This window comes from Aulonocara sp. 'chitande type north' Nkhata Bay, linkage group LG13, assembly GCF_057382095.1.
Source record: "Aulonocara sp. 'chitande type north' Nkhata Bay isolate Kocher_YH1m ecotype deep benthic linkage group LG13, A_spYH_male_GT1.1, whole genome shotgun sequence".
NCBI classification, from domain to species: Eukaryota; Metazoa; Chordata; class Actinopteri; order Cichliformes; family Cichlidae; genus Aulonocara; species Aulonocara sp. 'chitande type north' Nkhata Bay.
The window spans coordinates 25,152,871-25,178,991 of record NC_141356.1 but is presented as its reverse complement, the minus strand read 5'-3'; the positions used below and the strand labels follow the sequence as shown (position 1 = coordinate 25,178,991).

Below are 26,121 nucleotides of genomic sequence, written 5' to 3'. Positions count from 1 at the left end.
TGAACCAGACATCTCCATTGTGTTTGTGATGTTGGTGCTTTTGGATGCAGGAATAATATGTCTGGCTTGCATGGTGCAGCCTAGTGTGTCTTTTGTCCTGTCTTCCTCCCCTTATTCCCAACAGGTCGTGGCAGATGCCTGCCCTTCCTTCAGCTTGTTTCGGCAGGAGGTTTCTTCCTGTTAAAAGGGAGTTTTTTTCCCCACTGTCACCGAGTGCTTGCTCATAGAAGCTCGTCTGATTATTGGGGTTTCTCTGTATTGTTTTAGGGTCTCCACCTTACAGTATAAAGAGCTTTGAGGCTGCTCTTGTGATTTGAATTGAATCTAAGAAAGTGAATGAAATTCTGTAAATTTATTAGTCCATTAATAAGCAGACTTGCGTATCAGTGGGTCACACCCATGCAATTTATAAATGTAGCTCACTAACCAGGCTTATATTCAAATGAAAAAGCATTTTCGGTGTTACAAAAATGGTTATTTCCCATATCTTGTATAAAACAGTATCAAATTATCCTTATCTCTGATACTCCACCCGGCCCTAAAAGGTTTCTGAGACTGGATGTAATGTGCATTCATTGTTAGTGGACCCAGGGGAGAGAATGGACAATGATTGGGAGAGCAGGTGGGGCTGTATAAACATTATATGGGTTACTACAGAGGGGGTTTTCTGTTTTGGCTGGCTGCTTCATGCATCCAGAGTAGGAGCAGGGTTGATGGATGGATCCAGACCGGAGATCTCATGGAGGGCTTCAGAGCAGGATACTGGGGGAGGTCTGTGGGGTCCCCGAAGAAGTGTGGGGTTGGGGTTGCTTTCATTTTTCAAACCCCTCTCCACCTGCCGCCTCTCTTCTCTGTCTTCTATCCTCTCTTTGCCGCCCCTCTTTAGTCCCCCGCACTGTGCCTAACTATTTTTTTGTTCCATGTCCAAGTGGAGTCCTCTACTGGTTGCTGCCCTTTCACAGTCATTGCAGCATGCTCCCTCCCAAACATCAATCTGGGATGTGTTTAATGCTATTATGAGGTGGCAGCCCAGGCAGCGTGCCCTCCAACAAGGAGAGATGGACTCGTGCCGGGGTTAAACACGACTTAGTTTTCTTAATTCACTTAAACTCGGGTGCTTCTGCTCTCTGCCACCAAGCTCTTAACTTCCTGGTCGGCGCAGCCCTCTAATGCCCGCCTGACACAGCTGTAAAGCGAAGCACTGCTCGTTTTGTTGCTTTGAGGTCAGTGCGAACATTACGAGGTGCTTTGACAGGTCAGAAGTCTTGGCTGGTGTTGGTGTGTGTTTTATTCCCTAACTGTACTTTCCAGCAGCGCCTGGGTGAGCAGAGTTGGCATCTAATTTGCTGGCTTACAGGCAGCGAGTTTGAATGGGATGATCAACTAGTTACTGATGAGATTCAGTCACCAAATCCATAATCCTGTCCGTCTTATAATAACAGGAATAAGAACAGCAGACCTTTGAGTTTGCCTTCATGTGCGGAAAAAATAAAACTTGAAGCTTACAGCAAAAAATAATATTCATTGATCTATTTTTAATTGAATCTTTCTCAGGAACATTGATTTGGACAAGAAATAAAATTTTTAATTACTGCTGTGGTGCTACAGGAGACACAGCAAATCACATGCCAACATATATCTAACACAAAAAGCGTGCCGCGGAGTCTGTATCTGTATTTCTTTCTTTCTGGCACGACAAACTGAATGGAGCAAAAGTGTAATATCTCTGTCTCCCCTGAGCAAACACTCCATATAAACATCAACATTTCATAGCATTTCTGTGTCATGTGTGTCTTGCTTATATATTAAATGAGCAACAGTGTGTGCTCATTAAAAATGCATGCTTCACATTGGGCATAGGAGACCAATTATCCCACCTAGTTCCTTTACAATGGCTCATAATAAAAGGCCCCTGCAGTGGGCCACTCCCTGATAGCTTCACCGCCTCAACCGCTCTCACCCCTCACCTCGCCTTCCCTCTCTTCTCCTCTCTTTTCCTCCCTTCCTATCTCCCACTCCAGCTGCCTGTTGTCTTCACACCAGATCATCAGTAAACAGGCTTTTCACTGGATTTGATGGAGTGCGGTGTTTTGATCTGTCGGGATTTGGTGTGTGTGCGCTGCAGGTGGCAGCGGACAATGGTATTACAGACAGAGGCAGACATTTGAGCACACGCAGAACACACCTGATGGCACACATGCATGCATGCACACACACACACACGTGCACGGGCTCACACGTGTAAACATACACAGTAGATGAGACTGTTAAGGTGCGTGTCGTTGCCATCGTGCTTTCTGACAGGAGTGCCTTAAGAAGATCAGAGCGCCTGTGGCACGGAGGCTGTTTCCCGCCACATGCTGTACATCAAATACAAACGCATGTGGGAAGCAACTGCATCACTGGAGCACTTTAAAGCCCCCATACTGACAGCCTGTTCATCAAAAGACTGCCATTATTGTATACATATGGAATTGTATAATTTCCCTGCCTCATATTTGTTCGTGCATTTGTATGTGCGTGGCTGGCAGTGTACTCTTTGAGGATCAAACGCGGCTAGTTTTACTTCACAACAGGAGAAGAAAGAAGGCAATGTGATGGAGTTTCTGCAGCTGATGCTTCGGTTTGTTTAAATGTATACATCAACACACATGGCAGGCTGTCACAACCTTCTCTGCACTTCAAACGGATGAGCTGATGGCTGATGCGTCTCCGTAAAGGAAGCTAGCTGGCCCCGCAGAGTGCTGAAAACAGCGTTAGCGCTGAAACGATTAGTCTATTAATCACCTCAAAGGACAGAACATTAAGCAATAAAAGTTTTGATAATCAATTAATCATTAAAGTAATCTGTCAAGCAACAAAAAAAGAAACATTTCTAACATTCACTGGTTCTAGACGAGACTTTTCATGCTTTTAGAGGCCGTTATGAAGATGTCATCACCAAAACCAGGTACTGGGAGCCAGAGGGACGTTGTGATTTTTAATGCCTGAAGGCAACTGTGAAAATGGAGGGAGTGCCAGTCATGCTAAAAGGGGGCTTTTAATTTAAAAAAACAAAAAAAACAAACAAAAAACTGAAAATCAACAGTGAAAATAATTATTAGTTAGCCCTAACCCCTACTTCGGTGTAGCGTGCCATTTTAATTGGCGACAAAACCTGTCAAGGCCAAGAGCCCGATTTTATTTGATATGCTCCCTGGATGAGGAAACCCCTCCTTCGCTCCCCGTAGACGCTGTTAAAATCAGACTGACTTCATTAATAGTCTGATCTGGATGTAATTAAGAACGAGCAGAGGGCGGCCGGCAGAGAGACGGCAAGTGAGAAGCAGAGTTTTCGTTTCTTTTTTTCCCCTTTTTTTGGATCCTTCTGTCGACTGTGTTGACAGGTCAGGTAGAGATGAGTAGGTCAGGAGATGGATTGTGATGGAGCTTGACCCGAGTTGTGTCGTGCTCTTGTCACAGCTTCATGTGAGAGGCCTGTTAGAGCTGGTAAACACTGGGAACTGCTGGGCTATCACTTTGTTCTGAGATGTTTTGGCTCATTTGTCTGTGATTAGTCTGCTCGCCTGCCTTTGTTTTGCAAGTGTGGATTATCTGAAACACCCCCCTACCCGTCCTTCTGCACACGCACACCAGTTCTTCTGTGCTCGTGTTTACACGGCGCTGGGTGGAAAACATAAATTGGAGACAGAGCGTTCCCCGTCTGCGCGGCTTGGAATGGGGTTTGGACTCGGAAAGCTGGCTTTCCTCTCAGGAAGTGTTGTTGCTCACCACTCTCCATAAACACTGGAAAAGAGACCCAAAGAAAATGTCCCAGACTCACTATTTCCACTGTAAACACACAGACATACACACAGACATATACTGCTCCCATTTTTCGCTTTCTCGCATATATGTCTTTCCCGAGCAGAAGGCTTCACATGTCTGGAGCGTGCGAACCAGAAACCCGACCTATGCGTATAAGCTGCTTCAGATTTGTAATTTATGACCGTTATATTTCAGGCGTTGCAAAGGCCAAACAGTGCTTATAAACACAAACAACAAGGAGCTAGAGAGACAAAACATTGCGTTATAGAGGTTTCAGGACTCATGCAATGTTTTTTATTTATTTATTGCAAAACAGTTGGCAATAGGGAGAATGCACTGCAAGGAAAAAAGAAAGAAATCAACAAACCAGGATTTGCTTTGTTTACGTTGCACCCCTGGGTGAAAATGCCAGCATGCTCCAACTGAATGTTACTTTTCAGCGTTAACAAGTTGTTGGATTGCAGCTCCCCTTGTGTGCTCTGTGAAGTTAATAAATCTGCATCAGTGAGAAAAGGAAAGAAAGAAAGCTCTTTCCATCAATTTTATGGCATTTATTCCCGCACTGGAGCATTATGCTTTAAAAAAAAATATCATCGCTAAGCCCCCCACTCCTTAAAAAAAAAAAAAAAAACTTGAAATGTTCACAGTTTGTCATTGTCACAGCTTGGATTTGACAACAGGGAGCAGGACTCTGTAATCTGTCACTGACAAGTTAGCTCCTGTGACTTCATTGCAGTTTTTTCTTTTTTTTTAAAGAATCAGCAATATACCATAACAACCTGTAAAGCTTTTTTTAACATGGAGAGGATTAGATGATGCGCTTTTTCACAGTTCCAACCATTTGCTGCTATTATCGCTTTAACACCCATCTGGCTCCCAGCACCCTAACCTGCCTGTGCACAAGCCTGTAGCAGCAGAACAAGGGAGTGTCGTGGAGAGAGAGAGAGAGAGAGAGGTTAGAAACCCTCTTTTTTTATTACATTTCCTCCGCAGTGAAAGAGGAGGCAAGATGGACACTCCATATCTCCCCGCTGCACCAGAAAACTCATCTAAATGGAAAACACATTGTCTTCATTATTTTGCGAGAGCTGAAAGAACGGGGTTGTCATGGTAACAGCCATCTGAGTGAGCGCAAGCGGGCGGCCGAGGGGCTGGTTTTAGGGCCAGAGGAATGGAGAAAGAGAGAGAGAGGAAAAAAGAGGAGGAGGAGGTGGAGGGAGGGAGGGAGGGGTGGAGGAAACAAGGAGTCAGGAGAGGGGAGGAGGTTTGGTGGGAAGAGAGGAGAGATGAAGAGGGTGGAGATCAAAGGAAGACAATAGAGATGGAGGGAAGGAAAATAGGAAATTGTGGGGTTAAAGACACAGAGAGGAGGAAAGAGAGCAGCGGGTGTGATGGAGAGAAGACCGAGGAAAGGAGGGGAGGGTTTGTGAGAGGAGCCAGACAGTGCAAATGGCCAGTTAGTGGCTCTGGGAGAGCAGCTCGGAGGCCCTTGTTAATTTCAAGGGGGCAGCAAGATGGTAAGATTTAAAAACTTAGGAAACCTCGCCACAGCCCCGCTGGTGCGTGCCACAGTGTGTGTCTGCGCATGGGAGCGCATGCACAGTCGAGAGAAAAAAGGGGGCTCATATTCGAGGAGCGGGTAACCGTCGGGTTGAGATTACAGTCTCCTGCCACTTCAACTCAGCCGGCGCCCCCGCTGGTGATCGACAACCTGCTCGCCGGCGTCTTTATTAGTTGCTCCCTGAGAACAGCCCCTGGCAGCAGCAAGCCCAACACCAACGCCCTTCATCAAATATTTACCCCGTCTGAATCTACAACATGCACCAAGGCCACATCAAATAAAACCAAGTGCCAAGGCGATATCTAATCCAGTCCAATCCCTCTCCTTGTCAACTTCATTCTCTTCCCTTTTCTGATGCTGGGTGGCTTTTCCTGATGCGACTGTCAGTTTAGCATCAGCTCGAGGATTAGAGAAGGAGACCTAGATGATTGTTTATTCAAGTTGCTCCTCTGTTTTATAGCCACTGGCGTAGATATGACTGAGGCCTGACACAACATCATTTTGGCAGCCGTCGGGTGATTAAGGAAATTAAAGTAAAAGCTTAAGTCTTTGTCGTGTAAATACTTCCCCCTGGGGTATTTGGATTGGCTTTAACATCCATTAGGATTTGACATACAACCTCTTCAAAGGAACAGTATCGTTATTGTTTGCGGTTCAAAAATGGGACGGAACTGAGAAACCAAAGGACTGTCAGATAGATTTATTTATTGCAGATGAAGCCATCATCACTTTTGGTAAATGCCTCTCCGCTGTTGTCCGTGATGCATTGCGTTTTCGGGGGGGGGGGGGGTTGTCAGTCATGTGGCTGGGGTAGGGTATTTTTCTTCACAAAAGCATCCAGATCCATTGGCGATAGAGTCCCGGGAGCTTCGCGGGATTTCTCAGCGCATGGGGGAAATTATGTTTGTCTTTTTCTCTCATCGGTTCCCTCCAGATGTGCAGTCGTGGTCAAAGGGAGGGACGAGGGCTGCGGCTTGTGATTGACCAGCACTTAGAGAAAGAGACAAGCGCGCTCTCGGTCGACTGTTTGGCTGCTCTGGCTGGCCAGCTGTGTGGCTGCCTGTAGGTCTTAGTGATTCATGTCACACTGTAATTGGTTTACCTGCTCCCTGTGTGTCTGCGCTCTGAGAGGACCAAAACAAATTACCCAAGGATGACCTCTCGCCATCTCCCTCTCTCTCTCTGCTGCTCTTCAAGCCCCCCCCCCTTCTCTCCCTGCTTGCCTCACCCTGCCTCCCGCTCCATGTAATATGTTGTGTGAGTGTTTTCCGTCTCCCCCTTTCTTCCCATCCATTTGTCGCGTCCTCCTGAGCTCTTTCTACATATACCTTGAATCTCACAAGCGAAGTCACAGCAGAATATGATTCTTTCATAGGAAAAAATGTACACACATTTAAAGCCTCTCGAGGTTTGGTGGCGTTTGCTTATGAGCGTGCCCGCTATGTCACACATCACCACATGTTACGCACACATGCATGCGTGAAGATAAGCTGATGTGATGGACTTGAGATGACAAATAAACACACGCACACCGCGGTTGGAGTGCTTTGTAGCTCCGAAAGAGTGTTTTGTAAATGCTGCAGTGAAGCACATTAGCCTTTCAGTGCTGTTTTTTTTTTTTTTTTTTGCGCTCATTGTGCCAAATAATACCTGTGTGGATTGTCCCTTCAGTGAATGAAACTGGTGCTCTGTGTACACCATTAGGCTGTTTCATTTTCACAGCGAGCAGATGTTTTGTGTTGTTTGCTCCTCTCGCTCTCGCACGGCAGTGAGCAAACTTTCAAAGAACAAGATGAATGCGCTCTCCCATCTACCCGTGCAGGCAGGTCTCGCTATCTCTAAGGTTATTTAGCGGTCTCTGTAAAAATCCTCTGTCAAAGGATTTCACTCAGAGCTTGAAAAAGTGATTTGTTTGGGTTTGTTGCATCTCTGATACACACTGTTCTCGTATGGGAGGCCCTGGTGCATGTACTGGTAAACATCAAGTCTTGTTTGAGTGTCCTTGAACAAGTCCTTTATTCTGTGCCGACTCCAGGCAATGCTCGGCTATAGACACGGCAGTCGGAAAATCAATAAGGATTCTGTAGCTTTTTTAGATTAACATTAGAATATCTTAGCTGTTTATTTATTGCTGGATAGCAGCAACACATGCCAAGAACAAGTCATTATAAATTATAGTACCTGTAATCTGATGAAGGCATGTGAACTTCAGTGACCAATAATTGCCAATTTTTCTTTTCTTTCTTTCTTTTTTTTTTTTATAGGTATTTTCACAAAATACCTAAAGGTAAAAAAAATGCCTTTTTACCTAAAAAAAGGCTTTTGATGAAGACAGGACCTTTAGTAATTAGTAATGTTAATGATTTGTGGTAACTGAATGAGAAAGGGAGTACTTGGTACTCTGTACTGTACTGTTATTACTGTGGTTTTATTTTGGAGCTGAAAAAATTTGCACTTGTAAAGGTGGCAAAAACTACAGTTCCTTGAATGTCCGCAAGGGGGCTCCCGTGTTAGAATTTTTTTTTGTTTAAAATGCACAATTTTGTTAACCACCGCCCTCCCATAAAGCTAGGTAATGTATTATCTATAACACCCCTGTTTGTATAAAGACTATAAAGACTTATGTCTTCTTTGGCAATATGCTAGTAAAAGAAGCTTTAAGTACGCTCTGGTAAGTAAATTTTTAAGCCTTTTTTTTACTAGCTAAAATTATATTAATAAAAATATTATCGAGCTTTCTGTTTTTTCCACTTATCAAAATCAGAGTTGTTGTTGGGCTGGAGCATATGCTAGTTATAGGTGGGAGGGGGTACCCCTGGAATAGGTTGCCAGTCTTAGCACAGGGCTAACACACCTAGCCAGCTAGCTAGCCAGACCTAGCATTACTCTTTTGTCAAAATAGCATCATATTGTGTTTAAAATAAATTAATAAATACAAAGGCAACGTGGGTATGGGTTAGAATGTAAAATTACATGCAAAGGTTAGTCCACATGTTTATAGTTTAACTTCCGGAGATTTAAAAAATATTATTTATGGTTTAAAGGCTTTGCCCACAGGGATAAACAAAGGATGTTCAGCAGAAGCTGGAGCACAGTGGGGCATTTTGTTCCACTATGTGCAAAGAGGTTGGACTGCGAGCTTTTTTTTGTAAGATTGTGCATTTGGAGCGTCTGAGACAAGGGGAGTGGAGGGCAGGCTGGCACAGATATATTTTTGCTCTCCCTAATGACACCAATACCATTTCATGGCTTAGTGAGCAGATTGAATCACACTCACTCTTTGTAAGTCTCACCCTCTGCCCCTGTCTCTCTGTTTCTCCTTCCTGCACACACTTCATCACTCTCTCCTCACACAGACATATCACATGCGCATTCATATGCTACCGTACACTGATGTGTTACACTCACCCTGGTGGATGTTGTTTAATTGCATTTGGGTCAGCAGTTTGCCAGTGCTGGACATGGAATTTGTCAGTTTACCCATTCAGCAGCCACAGGGGGCAGTGTGTGAGCTAACAGCTCTGCTGGAGTCAGGCCCATAAGGTTAGCTTTACACAAGCCTGTCAGACTGCACTGTCAATCACTCTCCTCTCCTCTCCTCTCCTCTCCTCTCACACATTCCTAAAAACATACTAAACTTCCATTATCCCACTTAATAAACTTCAGACTCGCCTCTGAAGTCCTGAAGGCTACACACACTGTCATAATGTTACACATACACACACACATATGCTCAATTGCTTCGTCTCTTTTGCATCTCTAGTGATAGAATCTCGCCTTTGGTGACAGTGGAAAATCATATGTGGCAGCCAGGACATACAATCTCCCCCAGTTGGTATTTTTAGTCCTCAGGAACTGGAACTGGAACATTGTATGGAATAAGGAGTTCATTCATTCATCATGTGATGCTCAAAGCTCTGTTCTGCTCATGGATGACCTGATTTTTGTATCTCATGGTTAGATAAATGGCCTTTCCTTATTATTCCAGTATAGACAATACAAATGTAAACCTAGCTGGACCTGGATAATAATGTTGTGCTATTATGTTAAAATATGGGATTAGGTGTAATTGAGCATTTAGCTTTATAGTTATCAGGTGGTAGAGCTCAACTTGCAACCCAGGATTTGTCCACTGTAATGCTGTCAAAGCGCAAGCGCAAGTATGACAAAACATACTTTTATTTGCACATGCAGCACACGGAGAGCATGTGCAAATCAGAATCAGAATCAGAATGAGAATACTTTATTGATCCCTGGGGGAAATTATTTTTTGTTACAGTGCTCCATTTTAAACCAACATTAAGACAAGACAGACAATACACTAACTAAGAATAGTACAATATATACATATATATACATACATACATACATACATACATAAGTCACTTATAAATAAATATTTGGAAAAGAAACATGTGTAGCTGTAGCAGCAAACAGTGTGTTAAGTGGATGCGTTGTACAGGGAGATGGCCACAGGCAGGAATGATTTCCTGTGTCGTTCAGTGGTGCTTTTCGGTAATCTCAGTCTCTCACTGAACGAGCTCCTGTGACTGACCAACATGTCATGGAGTGGGTGGGAGGTGTTATCCAACATTGTCTTTATCTTGGACAGCATCCGCCTCTCCGACACCACCTTGAGGGAGTCCAGCTCCATCCCCACAACATTGCTGGCCTTACGGATCAGTTTATTAAGTCTGTTGGCATCTGCGACCCTCAGCCTGCTCCCCCAGCATGCAACAGCATAGAGGATCGCACTGGCCACAACAGACTCATAGAAAATCCTCAGCATTTTCTGGCAGATGCTGAAGGACCTCAGTCGCCTCAAAAAATAGAGACGACTCTGGCCCTTCCTGTAAAGTGCTGTGGTGTTTTTAGCCCAGTCCAATTTATTGTCAATGTGTACTCCAAGGTATTTATAGTCCTCCACAATGTCAACACTGACCCCCTGGATTGAAACAGGGGTCAAGTGTTTCCTGGTCTTCCTGAAGTCCACGATCAGTTCCTTGGTCTTTGCCACGTTGAGCTGCAGATGATTCTGCTCACACCACGTGACAAAGGAGTCGACCACAGCCCGGTACTCTGTCTCATCATCCCTGCTGATGCATCCAACCACCGCAGAGTCATCAGAAAACTTCTGAAGATGGCAGGTCTCTGTGCAGTGGCTGAAGTCTGTGGTGTAGAGGGTGAAGAGGAAGGGGGAGAGGACAGTCCCCTGTGGTGCCCCTGTGTTGCTAATCACCTTGTCAGACACACACTGTGGGAGACGTACATATTGTGGTCTTCCTGTCAGGTAATCAACAATCCAGGACACCAGAGAAGCATCCACCTGCATCGCTGCTAACTTATCACCCAGGAGGGTCGGCCTGATGGTGTTGAAAGCACTGGAAAAGTCAAAAAACATGACCCTCACAGTGCTCGCCGGCTGGTCCAGATGGGTGTAGACACGATTGAGCAGGTAGATGATGGCGTCCTCTGTTCCAAGACGAGGCTGATAAGCGAACTGAAGGGGATCCAGATGTGGTCTTACTATGGGTCGCAGCTGGTCCAGGATGAGCCTTTCCAGGGTCTTCATGATGTGGGAGGTCAGTGCCACGGGCCTGTAATCCTGGGGGCCACTGGGACGAGGCGTCTTTGGTACAGGGACGAGGCATGATGTCTTCCACATCACCGGGACCCTCTGCAGACTCAGACTCAGCATAAACAGTTTATGAAAGACTCCACACAGCTGGGGGGCACAGGTCTTGAGGACAAGGGGACTCACTCCGTCTGGTCCAGCAGACTTGCCTGAGTGAAGTCTCCTCATTTGCATCTCAACCTGGTATTGAGTGAAGGTGATGGGTGGGGGAGGGGTGTCAGGAATCTCACAGGAGGCAACATGTGAAGAGAGAGGCTGGCACAGTGGTGTGGCTCTGGATTCCAGGCTGACTGCAGGTGAGGTTGTGGGGGTGGGAGCAGACACTGTGGTGTCGAATCTATTGAAAAACAGATTCAACTCGTCGGCTCTATTCTCACCTCCCTCAGCTCCCCTGCTGTTGGTTGGCCTGAATCCAGTGATGGTCTTCATGCCCCTCCACACCTCTCTCATGCTGTTCTGCTGGAGTTTCCACTCCAGCTTCCTCCTGTAATTGTCCTTAGCCTCTCTGATCTTGTCCTTTAGTAACACCTGGATCTTCCTCATAAATAAATGTCTTTGGCCATTTTGTTGCATACTAACTCCCCAGGGAGCCTCGAAACTCTCCTCTCCAGGTTTCTCTTTGTTTACAGGTGATGCATAGAGAATTTATCAGAACTTTTCCCCTGAAAATAGATTTCTGATGTGGCTGAAACGTTAGAGAGCTAAGAAGCTCACAAGCTCCACAAAGCTGAATGGAACTACAAAGTCAGTGGATAATTATCTGTGAATTTCTCTCAGCGGGGGAATATCTTTCACAGACAAAACTATATTTGACCCATTGTTAATACAGAACATTTCATTAAATATTTTGTTTTCCTAGTTGGTTCTGAAAGTGGTAAAACATTAAAGATAGCAAAGCTTTGTAGAATTATCTCACTACTGGCTTTGTGTTACTTATATTTCTAAACTTGTCCTGGTAGAGCTGAAATAATCATAAGTTTAACCACCTGTCGACACTGCTTTAGTGCTTTGTGCTGTGCAGAGGTCTTGAGGTCTTTTTTTGGCTTCCAAGAAGTCATTTTTTGTGATTTTTTTTTAAAGACAGTATCAAACCTCCAGGCTTTCTGAAGGTCTTCCAAAGTTTTTCTTTGGTCATTTGCTGGTCCTTGTACCTGACCATTTTTAACACTGACCGATGAATCATTCAAGCATAAGAACAGCACCCAACTCAAGGGGTGAACCAGTGTTGTGGCTACATATAAGACACAGCTTCTGAGAAAAAAATTAAATTGTTTCTCTAGGCATTTTGTTACAAAAAAACACCAAATACACTATTTTTGGTGATTCTCAAAACTTGGCATATCTCTGCATTTAACAAAATTGAGGAAACTGGACAAATAGAGGAGAAAAGAAGAAGTGGCAGGTCTAAAAAAAAAAAAAAAAGTACCTTCAAGTCAAATCGAGCAAAGACTTGACACAGGACCTGAGATCATCTGGTCCTTGAGTTGATTAATCTACTGTTGACAGAAGCCTCATCAGAAATGGTCTCAGTGGAAGGATGGCTGTCATTCATAAGCAGGAAGCAGAGAGAAAAGTCTTATGGAGTGAAATCGTACCTAAAAGAGTTCAGGTTGTGTTGAAGAATAAAGGTGATCATAACAAATATTGACTTTCAAGCCTGTTAGAAGTGTACAAATTCAATCTCCGTGTATGTTTGCCAGTGTTTCAATAAACTGCTGTGCCTATTTCCTATTTTCCAATCAATATATAAATGGCTTGAGACCTTTGCACAGTACTGCAACTCATGAAAAGTTATTTTTCACCTTATAAACAGAAAAATAAATCTAATCTAAAAATAAATTTAAAAGGTAACTAATTGTAACAGCTGTCCTCACCATGACTGTGTTAATTAAAATTAACTTAAAAGATTATAGGATTCAGTTCTCCGTTCACTTAGCACATGGTGCTCCGTTTTTGAACTTACATATAGAGTGGTGAAATAATCGTCTGTTCCCGGGGGTATCTGGTGGTGCATACCTGTAATATTCCACAACAGAAGCTCCATATTTATAGACGGCAGCAGAGCCGCTCGCATATCCCCACATCACAGCTGTTTGCATTGCAGTGTTGGGTGTCACATAGCTGCCCGGTGCTCCTGTGGTTGTCACATTAAAACAGAAGATAAACAAACAGCAACATTTAGAGTTTATTTTTTCCACCCCTGGGACAAGTCGTTTCACATTTTTATAGAGGCTGGTGGTTGTGATGGTGTAGAGGGTTTGAGTTTTATAAAGCCCAGAGGGAGCGATATGACTAATAGTTGGCTTTGCTGAGAGGGAAAAGGAGAAGGGTAGAGATTAGCGGAGGAGAGGATTAGCAGGGAGTCAACAAAATAGACAGAAACAAGGCAGAAAAACAAAGATATGAAGATGCAAGGAGGTTTGTAAAGAAAAAAATGAAGAAAGCTGACAACAAAATGGAGTGGACTGGAGAATATAAAGAAAATAGCTGCTGTATGGCATTGTGAGTTTGCCACTAAAGATAATAACGTGTATGTGTGAGAGAGAGAAATGGCTGGTGGCTTTTTTACAGACATACTGAGAGCAGAGATTGTGGGAGGGAGAGGTAAAGAGAGGCCATCACAGCTGAGTGGTGTTGATTGGCCTGTTTGAAAACACATGAACTGCACACAGGGAGAGAAAGAGAGGGAGAGAAGCTCAGTGCACTGGGATAAAGTGTCGCTCTGTGCCGTGCCACGCTGCAGCCCAAACCACATTAGAGCAAATGAATCCATTCCACCTCCTGTTATGGCAGCTCCCACACGGGGCCCCGGGAAGGAGGAGGGAGGGAGGGAGTGAGGGAGGAAAGAAGAGTGGCAGGAGGGTTGAGATATGAGGGATGGGGAGAAGAAAATGATAGAATGGAAAATGGAAGGTGGTGTAAGGGACTCGCATGCTGGGTGGCTCTAATGATGTCTTGGGGGGCTGTAGGAGAGGAGAGCGAAAAGAAAATCTGTGGCCATATGACTGAAGATGAAGAGGAGGAGTGAAGATCCCCCGCTGAGTCCAGAGAACTGAGTTCTCCTTTTCAAAATGAAGTTGATCACTGGTCAGACTTCATCAGATTGCTCTTTTTTTTGTCATTGTTCAGAACTCCCCTCTGCACTTCACCTACAGCATAGAGTCAGCATTAAAGCAGTATATAATTTTCCACGTGGTTATGTAAAAGCCCTTCATTATTTTGAAATAGACCCGTCCCGAGGCACCGTGAAACCTTTTCCGACTTCAACTTTAAAAACCGTTAAAGAAATTTCAAGGAAGCGGCGACAGCATGTTGCACTTACAGCTTGCGTAGCTGCAGAAGTTTGGGTCCTCAATAAGGCAGATAATTTTACATCGCTATTATTTATCAACAGGCTATAATTAAGAACTAATAAAATAAATTATAAGGTCCTGCTATACTCCCACAAAGAGTTTATTTTGCACATGAATCTTTTCATTCGTCATCTCATTTACATCCTTTTGTCTAAAGTACAAAAGCGAATTGTAAGGACCCAACTGCCGACCTGCAGTGACTGACAGAAACAATGCAGCCTTTGTAAAGATGATGAGCAAGTCATCAAAAAGTCATATGGGATTATGAGTAATGCTCTGTGACCACAGAGTTAAAGCTAACTTTGGACCTATTATTATGTATTACTGGCACGCTATGAACCTATAACATATTTAAATGTGCTTTTAGCACGTTTAGTTGTTTTTTAAGTGTGTGTGAACAGATTATTTAAGTGAGTGTCAGATTGGCCCTCGAGGGAGCAAAGGGGCCCGTTCTTTCATCAGTGCACAGCACACAGCTTCTACAGTTTTAGTTTGTAACGTCAGCTGATGTCTGCACAGGTAATTTTGCATTCATTAGCATCTCACTGCTTGCGCATTGATTTTGGAGAATACTGTGATTGACCTATCAAGGCGCTGATTGCAACCATATCATCCAACCCTGCTCCTAATGTATTCCCACGCAATGCATAGCACTGCGATGTGTCACAAGCTCCTGCACAGCTGCCTCCGTGTAACGACCGATCACATTCACAAAGCTCGCTGCACTTGACAAAGGTGGTAGTCATTTGTCTGAAATGAGAAATCACTCGCGCTATGAGCGATCGTACGCTGTGTCTGTGCACGTGCGTGCTGCTGCTGTTGATAATGAAGAGATCATTTCAACACTCTTTTTTTTGTTTCTCTCCGTCTCTTCTCTCCACCGAGCCTAGCCCTTCTTTCCCTCTTCCTGCCATTCTTCAGGGCCTTTCATATCACTGCGCTTTTGTTTAGGATTGCTTATTTCTTGCCCCGTTTCTCCCAGCTCGTTTTCGCTCAGAAACAGAAAGAGAAGGAGGGAAACAACAAAAAAAAAGAACACAAGCTTCCTTGGATGTTAGCACTGCTTATATTTTGCTCTTACTCTGCACTGATTCATAGCAGCATCCTCCCACTGCTTTTTTGTAGAGAGGTCGTAATATGCACATCGTAATTGGATGTGTAATGCTTTCCTTTGCACCTCGGGTAAGCAGTGCTGACTGTTGCTGATTAAGATGTTGGGAAGACAATAAAGATTAAGCAGGTCTGTCTGTGGCTTGTGCATGCTCAAACAATGATGGAAGTTGCCCAAAAACAGAAAAATATAACTCTGGAAAGGAGGGGGAAAAAAGTCAACTGCTACACTAAGACACACACATAAGGTTTTTTTTTCCAGCCTAATCAGTGAATCTGTAGAAAACTGAGAGCAGAGATTTCAACATTTTGCGGTAAAACATTTAGCTTCCCCTCCCAGTGATCAGATAACAGATTAGCGTGTTTCGTTTTGAAAGTACAGGAGGAGGAGTGAGGGTGTGGGGCAACTGGGAGATGTTCTGCTCCGTCTACAATGGAGCATCATCTGTTACGCAACACATTACATGGGCGTGTGCTGCTGGGTGGTCTGACAGCGCGGACGGTCGGTCAGTCAGGTGAATTGGCTTCTAGTCTCAGTTACAATGCCGCTGACTGAGCGCAGCCTGGCCAACCAGTCACATTTCCACCTCATTTTCCTTTCAGAACCTCAGGGCCCATCTTTTCATCGACTAACAAAAGAGCTGTATGTTGATGGGGAGGGGAGGGGTGTGTGTGTGTGTGTTGGACCTTGTGAAAGTGCAACAGAGGGAAGGAGGGAAAGATGGTTAAAATATGTAGCTATCTCCACCCCAAAGCCCCCGGCCCTCCTCTTTTCTTTCTAGTCTTGATGTGTTGGGACAGCAGGAAGGGGAGCTGGAGGAGAAACAGTTAATCAATAGCCACAAGGTCAGACGGCCAGCGCTGGGCTGAAGCGTGCCCTGTTAGCGGTCTGTGGAGCTGCCTGCTTGCTGAAGGGGGATTTGTAGCACTTGTCAGGGCTTAAAGGAGGCCTCTCTGGACCACTTACTCCAGGTGTAGTGTATAAAAAGAGACATGCTGGTTAGCAGCAGGAGAGGGAGACATCTGCTGGACGCTGGGAGGCACAGCAGCATGGCAGAATTAGGCCACACAAAGTTAGGGGTCAAGTTTTTGCACAGTCAGAGTGACTTTGTGGCTCGCACTCTACGGATTTAGCAGTTTCCTCAGGACAGTCAGCGCCCACACCGTGCAGCGCGATGAGACATTTCCCTGCCAGGCATTTCACAACATTTGCTCCAGAATTCCTTGTTACTCATGCAAGCAGTGTATTGGTGATGTTCAAGACTTTGTAAGTGCACTCTGTGTAACTCTAATCTGATAATGCTTAAGCTCGGAGGATTAGTAATACAGTCTTATTCTTAAAGTGTTGCTTTGAAGTTTTACCTTTACGTTTAATCAAAGTGAAGCATTCAAGCTTTTGTGTTTACATGCTCTTAAGTGCGAGAGTGTGTGCGCGCGCGTGTGTAAAAGAGAGTGTGTGTGCATATTGCTGTGCTCTTTCTAAGATAGGTGCACAAGACTGAGCGCTACAGATGAAAACTCTCAGGCTGAGCACTGTGTTTCGATCGTGTTTGTTCTTTCGCTCTGTTTCTCGCAGCAGGGGATCTTGGGGGACCCTTTATCAGTGCTGAGCAGCTTTCCACCCCCACCTGTGGTTTCTCTGTTGGCCTTTTGTGTGGAGGAATGTGAAGCGGACCAATACTGATAGAGATAAACACAGAGGGATGGTGAGGGACGGGGGCTTCGCTGGCAAATCAGCACGATACCCATTAATCCAAATCTCAGCATATTTCTCTGAGATGCTCAGAAAAGTGAACGCACGGTGGCAATTGTTCATGTTGTTGCAAAGAAAAAGAGAAAAAGAAGAACCTTATCTTCTGTTTGATTTGTTTGTCCACGGCACAATGATAACTTCAGCTCTGAGGGTTGCTAACAGCTGTCTTTTCTCTTTTGCAGTGTGAGACTTTTCTCACATAGTTAGCAAAAAAGCTGCAACAGTTTCCTTTCAGTTTCATCATGTTTCCGTTTGTCATTAATGCTGCTGCTGCAGGACATCTCAGTTTCGTGCATTTGCCAAAAATATGCGCTCGAGGCTGATCAAACCCTTCAGTGAGTCAGCGCGTAAACAAGCTGGCTTCTCAGTTTGAAACATTTCTTGAGCTACTGTTTGAAATTTACAGCCTGCAAACTCTGCACGCACTGGGGGACCTGACAGAAACCTGTTGTAACAGTTGTACTTCTCTCCATCCTCTTCTTTTACAGAGTAAAAGAGCTCTTTAATGGAGTCCCGATAGAGACGTCAAGATGAACACGTTACCATCAATGGACCGGCACATCCAGCAGACCAATGACAGGCTGCAGTGCATCAAACAGGTGTGTATGCAGAGCAGTGTGTAGAAGCCCTCTCTCCTCCTCCTTGTTTTACTCCTTTGCAGACACAGTTTTTAGAGGCAAAGACAGAAGAATGTACATTTCCTCATCCTTCCTGCATTACTTTCTCCCCTCAGCACCTTATTTGGGCATCAGTTTTTCTGGCCATTAGCTCCAGTCACACAGATCAAGTTGCACAGGGTCATAGAGCGAGAGAGAGAGGGGGAGGCAAATCTGGCAGCTAACACAGGAACAGACTTCAAAGCGACTAGCAACATAACAGCCCCCCTCCCTTCTTCTCCTGGTCCTGTGTTCCCTTACTTCACGTTCCTGACTCTTGACGTTTGCCTACCCTTGTTGTGGTTTTGCTTAAATACTTCTTTGACTGTCAGCTTTCAGGAGACTCCTCATAGACACACATATATACAGACAGACATAACCCAGGGCTACCGCCTCTGCCTGTGATTAATCGTCTACAAGAGCTCATAGACTGGTTGGCTAGCTGGCTGGCTGTGGGCATATTCATTTATGCTACGTGGGTGTGATGCTTTATATCTGAAAACATCCATATGACACCATGCCTTAGAGTGACTCAGTGAATGATGGAGCTTCTTAGCTTGTGATTTTTTGCAATTTCTCTTTACCCATTGTTGAACCTCCCACCTCCACCCCCTTATTCCCGCGTTCCCTCCTAAACTCCTGCGCACCTTTCATAATAACCTCCATCTGAACAGGCTCAGATCGCCTCGGCTCTTTTGCACGACACCAAATCTTGGAAAGGCTCTGTTTTTTGAAACGTCAGCTCATTTCAAGTGAATACAATTTGAAGTAACTGACACTGCTCACGTCTAAAATCCTCCTCGCTTACTTTCCTTGGCGTCACCGATAAGCCTGTAATAGGCAGATTTAACACGTCTGGCTTAATAAACGCACTAATTGTAGTTTGTTTTATGTACTCCTCAGCTTTTGCTGTAATGGAGCTTGTCGTAAACCTGACTTCAAAGGCTCTGAGCTAGTCATTGAGCGCTGAGCTTGTGGTAGCTCTGCTAGCAGGGTGTTGTTTTGGTTTGGGGAAAGCCGCTGGCACAGAGCAAGCTGTTATGCCCTTTTCTGTGTCGTGTTTTTTTCATGCAGCCAGGTAAGCACTGAACAGCCTGAACCACTGCTGGCCTAAAAAGAGGAGTACGCCGGTCCGTCATCTCGCTGAGGACAGTCTGTCAGACGTCTGTCTCTTGGTGTGCTAAAGCCCCATCACTGCTGCAGCTGCTCTTCTCTCTCCCTCGCTTCCCAGTTCTTGTCCTCATCCAACCCTAAACAACAACAAGAACAGCTCAGGCCCCATCCTCCTCCTGAAACTCAGCTGAGCTGTTTCACTCCGCTGTCCTCCCCCTCACACCAGAGTCGAGGTTGTCAGGCAGAGTTGGTGGCGAGCGCTGCGGCAGGAGGAGCTGTGAGTTCAGATCTAGACAGACAGCCCCTGCTGTGCTAGTTCTGATTCCTCTCGCGCTGGAGGTTGATACGCCTCCCATCAAGCAGCAATAATGCCAGATTATATCACTCATCTAGAGCAGGCTCTTCTCCTCCCTCTCACTGAACCTCGATGAGAGCATCTCTCACTTTCTCTCACTCTTTCTGCTTTTCTTCGTCATCAGTCAGACTCCTGTGAGAGTCTACAACTAACTCTATAATGCCTAATCTTCACATCACAAAAGATGAGTCACTCAAGGCCTCTCTTGAAGCCCATGATATCGTTGGACGCTCTCAGAGATTTTCTCAGTGGGCGGGCACCGGCTTGACACGTCGCATTTGCAACGAGGAGTCCCTTTTGTCACACATTGCCAGAAAGCTGCCCTTTCAGAAATGCTCACCTCTGCTGCCCCCTAAAGACAATAGTTCTACCTTCTTTCCAAGAGCACACAAAACATAACGCTTCAGCTCTAGATGAGAATAATAAATGCTTTCAAGTGGGCTCAATCTCGCCGAGTGAACGAGCTGCAGCTCTGCGCCATTTCAGAGCTATTAACCTCCTGAGCCGTGAAGAAAGGGAGCCCAATTTTAAAACCGCTTATTGTGTCCTGCCAGCCTCAGTAGCCTTCAGACACTGGGAAGAAAAGACTCAACTGTTTCAGGCCTCAGTGAACAAGCGAGAGAGACAGACAGAGACTCAAAGAGATTAGACAACACACCAACGGCTCGTATTGAGTCTGCACACATAGCTGCCAGGACCAAGGTTGTTTTCTTTGTGCACAGCCAAGTCAGCCAGTGGAGTAATGGTGCCTGGGCTCTGTTACACTGAGAACAGGCAGGGAATGAGGGGAAGTGAGAGAAGGAGAATTGGAGGGAAAGATTTGGTTGCTGTGTGGGTCATGGGGGTGAGGGATGGGTGTTGCCAAGAGAGATTAACAAGAAACACTGGCATCATTGTTGATATGGGTGTGATCTTCTTCCCACATTGCGGCTGAGCCCTGAGTGGGCGTATATTGGAAAGAGTCAAGGTCCTCACAGGGTTGCGGAGAAACACAAGACATTAAATCAAGGCAGTTTAAGGGGGGAGAACAAGGCTGCAAAACTACTTGGGTTCAGTGTTTTTCCAATTTGTACTTAATGCGAAAAAAATAACACTCATTATTTCCCATTGTCTCTAATAGCAGTCTCCTTTCTGTCTGTTTGCACAGCACTTACAGAACCCAGCCAACTTCCACTCAGCGGCCACAGAGCTGCTCGACTGGTGTGGAGATCCCCGGGCCTTCCAGCGACCTTTCGAGCAAAGTCTCATGGGATGTCTGACGGTATGCAAACACTAATTATGGTTTTTGTTGAGTTTTTCAGGTACTTTTTTGAACACAAGGAAAACAGTAATTAGATTTGGATAAGGATGTGTCCACCTCTGAGGCTTTTAGCCGACGTTTAGGATCGTATATACACAAGTTTCATGTAATATTCGTGTAGATATTTCAGATTGTTTTACAAAGCTGTTAATAGCACGTTGTAATTTGGATCCAGAGGTGATCTAGCTGCTTAGGCTCTTGACAGAAGTTGTCGTCAGCTGCTGCTACATTGTGCTGTGCACACACAAAACCACACACATACACAGAAGAGGTATGAAGAGGTTTGTAACTACCCAGTCACCTCTGGCTATCGCCTTTCAGTTCGCTAGCTGCTGCTCATCGATCTGGGCACAGGGCCAGAGAGCTGGCTCTCACCAGGTGTGTACAAACCTCTCACACACGTACTTACATGCGCAGCCATGTGTGCGAGCCCTTAGAGCAAAGACCTGCGTGTTTCACGTGTTTATTGCAAAGATAAGCCTTTGCAGCACTGAAAGAACGCTGTTCCCAGTCCAAGCGTTCACGTGAGCAAACAGACAAATGCTCATTAATGTGTAAATCACAATAAAAGCCTCTTAAAGGCCGATAAGGAGCTATACAATCGAGCCCCCCCACTGAGATCCCTCTCAGCATGGTGCGGTTTCCATCAGCTAAATTGTTTCGTCAGACTTGGAGCAAACTGCTGCTTATCTGGAGAATTAGAACACGCAACAAGTCTGTGCATTCTTTCAGGATTTTGTCTTTATGCCGGTTGTGTATCAGAGATCCAAAGAGAAATTTAAACATGACTGTTAATTGAACGCATGCTCCATGTGGAGGATGCGCCTGTTCCCCGGGGGCTTTAGAATCAGGAAGAGATGACGCAAATAACAAGTATTCCACTGTTAGAATGACACTTTACATGACAGGTGTAGTGTTTTTTTTGTGTTTTGTTTGTTTCTTTATATTTATGCAAAATGTGTGGGCGGTAATGTAGTGGATGCAGACATATGTATTATTTTTGTATATGATTCCACAGTTTTCTAAATTCTCCCACGTAGTTCACAAGGAGCCGTCTTTCACGAATGACTTCAACAGCAGTTAAAAATAAACTACAAAACTGATTCCTTTTCTCTTTGGCAAATAGATAAACAAGAAAGTGAGTGGCCTACTAACCCTTTCAGCACCTCTCACAGCGCTGTTTTCATATTGACAGAAATATGTGCTTGGATGCACATCCTCAGAGGGAGATTAAGCTGAAAAAGGCTTATGAGGTGAAACACTGTTAAATCCATGTTGAATCTATGCTAGCCTCTGTAACTGGCTGCCTGCCTTGTATAAACTGTAGGGCAGACTCACTCACGCAGGAAATTAAGCCATTGACAACAACACGATTTGAGCGTTTGTCAGAATAGTTTGCTTAATCCTGATGTGTCCTGAGCAGCTTCAGATGGATATAATGCAAGTTGCACTGGAAGTGTAGAATTGCATATTTTATTCTCCTGAATGGAACAATCAAATAAACCCTATTATTGACATCATTTCACCAGTTTTCTCTCTTTTTTCACCTCCCAAGCTTTTTACAGTATTGTGCACAAGTGTCGAGCCACCTCTCTTTTTTTGTTTTGCTTCCAAGGAGCCAGACTTGCTTCTAATTGTTTAAAGTGTTTTTGAGAAACTTATTTTCTTTCTTTCTTTGGACATTGGCTGCTTTTTGACTCATTTTAAGTCTACTCATTATAAATGATTATTTTAAGAGGAAGGTTTTTAGTGTGCTTACCCCTGTAACACTGGCCGATGAATCATTTAAGCATAAAAAGGAACCTAACTCACAGGATGAATCAGTGTTGTGTCTACATATAACAGGCAACTTAGCAAAGAACCAGTTTTAAGTTGTAGCTTTTGGCACCTTGTTACTAGCATCCTGTTGCAAAAACACATCATTTGTTCCCTTTTTTTGTTTAATCTATAAAAATAAAATGCCAAAGTTAACACAGCTTAGCAGGCATAAAGTATTTTTGCACCAATAAGATGATTCCCAAAAAACTGTTAGCTTAAAACCTGCCACCTAATAGATGTATTTGCTCCTTCAGTTCATCCATCTACTGTTCACTAAAGCCTCATTATAAATGGTCTCAGTGGAAGGGCGACTGTCAAGAAGCCATTCTTCAGGCTGAGATATGCCACTTTACATAAGACTGTTCTGAAATCAGTCTGATGGAGCGACAAACTCAAATTTGAAATTTTATATCAATATATATGGAGGAAACTGGGAGAGAGGTGCAGCAGTGAGCGTATACAGGCATCTGTTAAACACGGTGGAGGCTCTCTCGTGGCTTTGCGCTGCATTTCACCCAGTGGTGTTTGGGTTCTTGTTAAAATGATGGAAAAGTCTGATTTTGATTTACCATGCATTACCATTTGGAGATCCTCTGATTGCAGCAAAGATCCTCATCTTTCAGCATGGCAATAATCCTAAACACACTGGCAGAGCAGTAAAAGCATAACTGGATAGAAACGTGCAAACTATTCCAATTTTGTGTTTTAATAGTAGATGGATTAGAAAAACTTAGACATATTTACCCGCTAACTGAAGCTTGAATCGACAGAAAAATACCCCAATACCTATTATTTCAGGTGCTTTCAGAGCAGACAGTTCTGCAGACTATCCAGAGGTTAGTCTGGACATCCCCTGGAACTGCATACCTTCCTGTTTTCATTTGAGCCATTCATAGAACATCTGGGGCAATGTAATATCTGGCCAGCAGCTGGTAATGCACCATCACCTTGTGATCTTTTTATTTATTGTTTGATTTTTTTAGTTGGGTGGTGGATGCCTGGTAGCGAGTACAGGGGAACTCCTAGTGAATGTGTGTTTATATTGGGCTCTGCGCAGTCAGAATTACATAGTATTTCCTCTGTTGCATATAGATTCAACAAAGCCTGCACTTTTCAGTATGATCTCATAAAAAAGAAAAAGTTACTAGCACTATGAAAAAGTCCCACATTCTCCTCATCTGGTTGGACATCTGACTCACGCTCCGGCTGGCTGGGTGTCGCGCTCTGGCCAGTTCACTTCCTGGTCAGTGCAGACTTGTTTCAGGTGACCCTTCATAAGCTCTGCTCCTTCTGCAGAGTGACTGTGGTTTGGCACTCTCGCCTCTCTTGGAGGAGGATACAGTCATCAAACTCGTCCCAACTCTGGATCACTGGAGCGAGCCAGACTGCAGACTCCACATTAATCTTACTATCTGTCTTTTCGTGTGTGTATTTGTGCGTGAGCGTTCACTCTTTCTGAAGAGAAATGAAGTTTATTTACAAAAGTGGCTCAAAATATGAGCACAGTTAATAAATTCAGCAGTCGAGAATATTTAGAAATTCAACTTGGGGACTTTTGATAGATAGACAGCAGCTATACTCACAATCCGCTGCTCTTTCTCCAGGTGGTGAGTCGCGTTGCTGCTCAGCAGGGGTTTGACTTGGACCTGGGCTACAGGCTGCTGGCTGTATGTGCTGCCAACAGGGACAAATTCACTCCTAAATCTGCAGGTAAGACCCATCACTTAAAAACAACAACTTTTCTTTATATACAAAACAAGTCACATATCATAAAATCACATCTTAAAGTCTTATGCTAACAGACAGTTTAGCTTATTAATTAAATAACTGTATAGTTTCAATAAATAAAAAGAAAATAAATGTCTGTTAAAGTCACCATGAATCTGTGGTTGGTTGATTTCTACCAGCAACCACAAACATCACACAAAAAGTCCATGGAGCATTATAATGTGAAGTTATTTTTAGTTCCCATTAAACATTGATGTGCTATTGAGATGAGCCATCTGAGAGGTAGCCTGAGAAAAAGAGTCCACTCAACAGTGTTTCCGCACTGCGTGCGTGCAGCCTACACGCACATACACATGAAGCCAAAAGAGAAAGAGTGAGCAGTAATGCTATCCTCAGACATTTATCTATCAAATCCAATTTCCCCCGATCCATACCTCCCCTCCCCGCCTCTCCGCCTCCCACAGTCCTGCAGGAGCTGCCTGTTCTTGTACATTTGTCAAAGTGAAACATGCAGAGGCGGGAGAGAGAGGAGAGAGAGAGAAAGAGATGGATGGCTGGAGAGGTGTCGCTGATGTGTGCTGGACCACTCGCTCTGCCTGACAGAAACCTGACAAAGCTGTTGTCAGCCAGTCAGAGCACAGATAAACCTTTATTCGGCGGTTGCATGAGTAGGAATAATAAGAGTCAAATATTTTGTCTGGTTTCTTTGTTTTTCTGACAAGTTAAACGTGTGTCATTTGTCGGAAAACAGGAACTGCAGTTATGTCAGTAACGGTTTTGAAATCTTATCCCATAATTCCTCATACAGGCTACAGTTAAATGTGTTGCAGTTAAATGTACAGAAGGGAGTTTCTGCTTTGTTTTGTTTTTTTTGTCCAAAGTGTCCGTGATATGAACATTTGCTAAGGGTGAATATCAGCTTTCAGTTGTGGCGGGAAGCATCTTGTTGGGGGGAACTTAAGTGGTCAGACAGACGTCATTGTACATTATTGATTGTTGTGTTTCTCTCTCTCTCTGTCTCTCTCTGTGTTCCTGCGTTGGGATAATATGATTGTTGTCCAGGCCATGGCACGGACTGGCTGGCAGGCTGCCTGGCTGGGCTGGGCTGGGCCCGACTGACAGTCAGAATCATCTTCAGGCCTGCTGATGGTTCTGGGATCTAATAGAAGACAGCACGAGGGTTTCAGGAAGAGCTGTTTATGTACAGGAGACAAATGGGTACTATAGTGTAATTATGCGAGGTTGGGGGAGGGATGTGAGATATGATGCAGCCAGCCATTAAACAGGGCAGACAGGCTGCTGGGGTGGGAAGCAGATATGACTCAGGGCAGATCTTACTCACTGAGCGTCCGTCTTAGCTCCCTTACAAGGACGTCTGTCTGAGAAGCCAGACAAGGGGATGACAGCGGAGACAAGATGTGTGCATGAAATCAAAGATACATCCATGCGCTCAGAAAGAGATGTAGAGAAGTGTCGGCTGTCTGTGTGGTCGTTTGTGTCTTTTCACCTGCCTTGCGCGCGCGTGTGTATGTACGTGCATTTATGCATGCGTGTGTGTCTAATTGTGCAGCTCCTGCACAATGTTCTTGGAGTCTGCATGGCGACAGAAGCCTGTGAATCTGACACCTGAGAGCCCAGACAAGGGCCAAGGAGTCTGGGATGCTATCTGTAGGCTCCTCAGGGATGGAGGCAGACTGCAGATCAATCACACTGACACTTTCTTTGAAAGCATCAGTCAAATAAGAAATTGATGAAACAATTATCCCTACCCTCCATTAGAGCAGTTCAACAAAAACATTTAAAATGATATTTGTGTGGGTTTTTTTTAAAAACTGCAGCCACAAATGACTGTAGAATGAATGCAAATAAATGCTGAGTGAACATATTAGAAACTAATCACTAAACTTTTAGGTTTCCAAGAAGGCTGACTTT

The 26,121-nt window shown here is 44.5% G+C and overlaps 1 protein-coding gene across 5 annotated transcripts in view; it reads left to right on the top strand.

The window, feature by feature from the left end:
• Positions 1–26,121, top strand: part of zmiz1a (zinc finger, MIZ-type containing 1a) — an 82,477-nt gene that overhangs the window by 29,484 nt on the left and 26,872 nt on the right. For 4 of the 5 annotated variants that reach the window (XM_086259376.1, XM_086259377.1, XM_086259373.1 and 1 more), the window contains 3 exons: positions 17,708–17,818; positions 20,491–20,604; positions 24,066–24,171. In XM_086259376.1, coding sequence (XP_086115502.1) covers positions 17,750–17,818; positions 20,491–20,604; positions 24,066–24,171 — 289 coding nt within the window. In that variant the 5' untranslated portion in view covers positions 17,708–17,749. Of the gene's footprint in view, positions 1–7,936; positions 8,040–17,707; positions 17,819–20,490; positions 20,605–24,065; positions 24,172–26,121 lie in introns of those variants that run through there. The other variant, XM_086259375.1, reaches the window with a different exon arrangement.